This window comes from Mus pahari, chromosome 1 (assembly GCF_900095145.1).
Source record: "Mus pahari chromosome 1, PAHARI_EIJ_v1.1, whole genome shotgun sequence".
In the NCBI taxonomy this organism is placed as follows: domain Eukaryota; kingdom Metazoa; phylum Chordata; class Mammalia; order Rodentia; family Muridae; genus Mus; species Mus pahari.
In genome coordinates this window covers 157,352,183-157,355,837 of record NC_034590.1, presented here as the reverse complement: position 1 = coordinate 157,355,837, position 3,655 = coordinate 157,352,183, and the positions used below count along the sequence as shown (strand labels likewise).

Sequence of the window (3,655 nt, the reverse complement as noted above, 5' to 3'; positions counted from 1 at the left end):
AGGCAGATTTCTGAGTTCAAGGCCAGCCTGGTCTACAGATTGAGTTCCAGGACAGCCAGGGCTACACAAAGAAACCCTGTCTCGAAAAACTAAATCAAACCAAAACCAAAACCAAAACCAAAACAAACAAACAAAAAAAGAGCTGATCGGACAGTTATCTGGACAGAAGAGATTAGAGAGGGGCTACTGGATTTGGGTGTGGGAGTATGTGTTCTGTGCGGGTTAGGGGGAACTTCAGGGAAGGAAGAGAAGAGGTGACCATGGTAGAGTGTCCAGGAGGAGTCATGATGAAATCTTATCAAGGGAGTGAGCTCTCCATGAGGACAGACAGCTACAGTAGAACAAGCCAAGTAGACACTAAATGCAAGAAACACGAGGCCTGTGTTTGGGATATAGATCTCTCTCTTGGCCAAGCTCTTTAATCTTTCTAGCTACTTCTTCCCTCTAGAAAAACGGAGACATTAATACTTCATCAGTGGAGTTACGACAAGCATTAAATAAGGAATTCTATAAAGAGCAACAGGTTTCCTAGTACATAGGAAACACACCCATGACTACTGTTTCCATGACCAGATGTAGCTGATTTATGCAAGACATCCAGTTTCAACCATTCCCTCTATAAGCTACAACCCTTAGCTGTTCAAAACTTAACACGCACAAGAAACTTCTGTGAATATATTTGGTATTTGCATATATTTTAAAAATTGTCCCACAGCAGACAGTATTGCACACACAAGTCCCACCTTCATGCTTCCCAAGCCTAGGTACCCTTCCCTTTGCATCTCTGTGCTCTACAAATGAACTCCCAGGTCAGCTGCACCGAGCCCCTGTCCAGATGGTACCCAGGCTTCCTGTCCTGGGTGGTCTGACGCCTGGAGAGAAGCAGTAGGTCCACGAGGTGGCGTAGGCGGTGGAGTGCCTGGGTCCCATAGGATGTCCTCATAGGTGCTTTGAACTGGGCCGGAGGGCCTTCCTTGAGCCCCAGTCTGTTCCAGCAGGGCTCTGACCAAGCCCACTGTGAGAGGGGGCTCGGCCTCAGGCTCAGGGAAAGGGGTGGTTCCCTCATCATCTGGGAGGTGTGTCCTCAGCAGAAGCAGGAGCTCATGTGGAGCCACTTCCGGTGGGCACAGGCGACAGAGGAGCGGGAGGTGTGCATCCAGGTGGCGGTGCTGGGCAAACTCTGCCAGCAGCAGCTTAAAGATCTCACTTCGAAGCAGGGGGCTAGAGGCGTCCAGGGCCAGGCCGGCCTCCAGGGCCCGTCCCCACTCTTCTTTTTCTATCAGCTGCCTTACCGCTTGTAGCACAGCTTTGGGTCGCCCACTGCCCAGAAGCAGCTCGAGTTCCAGAGCTTCAGGTCTCTTCCCTTCCTCACCTAGCACTGCCAGGGCTCGGCGGTAAAGGGGCAGACTGGGGCCTTCAGCCCCCCAGCCTGGACCACCCTGCTGCTGTGCCAGTTTCACAAATGGCGGGAGCCACTGAGGCTCTAGCTGGCCCAGGCACTGACACAGGAGTTCAAAGGGCGGCAGTATTCCATTGGGGTGTTCCTTTCCAGCTGCTGGAGCCCTTAGGACCTTCTTCCATACATCCGGAGGTGCTTGGGACCTCAGCCTGCCACTCCTATCTGGCTGGAGCTGCAGGGCCTGGAGAGTGGCACCCCAAGCCGCTGTAGGAAGGGCTTGGAAAATGGTGTTGAATTGGGCCAGCTGTTCTCCTGTCAACTGGGTTCTCAGCAGGCGGGCCACCTCCTGCTCCGCTAACTCAGTCCAGCCAGCCTCCTCATCGTCCCCAGCCACCAGCTGGGCCTTGAGCTGTTCTATACTCCGATAATCCCGGAGCTCAGCCCTCAGGGTTGTCAAGAGTGTAGACGGGGGCAGGTGGCCCTGGAGGATGGAGGCCAGGGCCTGAGGTGCCCGAAACATGCTGTTGTGTCTCAGTTCTTCTGGGGTAAGCTGGGTACCTCGAAGGCTCCGACGCTGGTAGTACCCACAGGCCTCCTCAAACACCAAGTCCTTGTCAGAGGGCAGCTCAAGGCCTTGGGGAACTTCCCAACACACACAAAAGAGACCCAAGGCTGAAAGCAACCGCAGGGCTCCTCGGGTCTCCAGCTCTTCCTCGGTTTTCATGCCAGGGGCAGGAGGTTCCAGCAGATGTACTCTGTCTGTACTGAGAACCTTCCTTTCCAACAGCCGCCCACTGCTCATGTCCAGTAGTTCCAAGGTGGAGCCCATGACGCAAGCTAAAGTGCCGTGAAATGTCCCCAGGGCTGCAGACCCTTCTAGGCCTACAGGGGCCTCCTGCAGGATTCCCACGGTTCGAGTACCACCGTGGCACTGTACTAGGCTTACCTTCCCTTTCAAGTCAAGCAACAACAAGCCCTGCGAAGATGGGGCCCAAGTGTGTACATCCAGTGGCTCCCTGGGGGACAGGAATCCAGGAAGGCCTCGCAGCAGGGTCCGAAAGTCCCAAGTGTCCCCTTGTTTGGGATTCAAGCTTTTACTGTGTGAAAGACCGAGAGATGGGGCAGCAACTATTACCTTCCCCTTGCTTGGGCTCCAGATGAGCAGAACGTGGGCCACACCAGCCCAAGTGTTGGTAGTAGGCACCAGGAAGAAGTCCTTGCGGGAGGCTATCAGTCCAAAAGAGGGGCAATGGTGTAGCAGGATGTGGGTGCAGCCTAGTTTGGTGCCAGCCTCCCCGCTGGTTTCCAGGGTCTTGAAGCACACACGGTGGCTGAAGGCGGTTGAAAGCTGCTCTGGTTGGTCCTCAACGCCCGGCTGACGCTCCTCGCACCAAACTAGGCGGCCTCGGGTTGCGGCCACGGCCATCACGCGGGCTCCACCACCCGGACACAACTCAGTGCTCTGAAGTAGCTTCCAACCAGGCTCCATCCCCACGCCCCACACCTCTGCTAGGCCACTCTCCCATACCAAGATCAGCGCGGGGCGCGCCAGCCACGGCACGAAAAAGACGTCCAGCGGCGAGGGGTCGCCCTCCGGCCAGGCACGCTCCAGCGGCAGGCCCGGCCCACGCACGGCCACTAGAAGTTGCGGGGCGGGCGACCCGGGGGGTCTTAACAGCAGCAAGTGGCGGCCGTCAGGGCTGCAGCGGACTAGGACAGCTGGGTCCCCCGCCAACAACTCGCGGAGCCGGGCCGCGCCGGTGAAGTTGCTCAGATCCGAAAGCAGGCGCAGAGTTCCTGCACGCTTCATGACGCCTCTGGCGCAGGAGTTTGCCAAGGCCTGATCGCCCAGTGGGGCGAGGCCCGGCTGCAAGTCCTGGTACCCGGGGGAGTGCAGGGCTGACACTTCCGTCCCTGGTGAATGAGGTGAGCCAAGCCCTGGACTGAACGTCGACTCCGCCCGGCCCCGCCCCGCCAGGCGAGGTCCGGGATTGCCCCAGGGCACGCCCCGCTAGCGCTGCGCGCCGGGGGCGGAGCTGCGGGAAGATGTCCGAGGGAGGAGCTTCCGCAGCACCCAAGGGTCCCCGCTCTGGACTCAAGTTCCCTAGGCACTGTGAGGATGTCTCAAAACGTCCCTTCTTTCTAAACCTCGCTCTTTCACCTTATTTGTGGTTGAGTACTGACACCGTATCAGCCCCGACCAAATAGCAAATCTCAACCACCTGGAAATTTAGTGGAAAAACTGTAAGGTTGACC

General features: G+C 57.2%; 1 protein-coding gene across 1 annotated transcript; it reads right to left on the bottom strand.

Moving 5' to 3' along the window:
* Window positions 1-674: 674 nt before the first annotated feature.
* Window positions 675-3,351, bottom strand: Hps6 (HPS6 biogenesis of lysosomal organelles complex 2 subunit 3). The gene has a single exon (XM_021210299.1). The coding sequence runs from the start codon at window positions 3,207-3,209 to the stop codon at window positions 792-794; it is 2,418 nt and encodes an 805-aa protein (XP_021065958.1). The 5' UTR covers window positions 3,210-3,351; the 3' UTR covers window positions 675-791.
* Between the last annotated feature and the right edge of the window lie 304 nt (window positions 3,352-3,655).

Excerpts from the sequence above, each read along its gene's own strand:
- Hps6 (XM_021210299.1), bottom strand. The coding sequence starts at position 3,209 with ATGAAGCGTGCAGGAACTCTGCGCCTGCTTTCGGATCTGAGCAACTTC.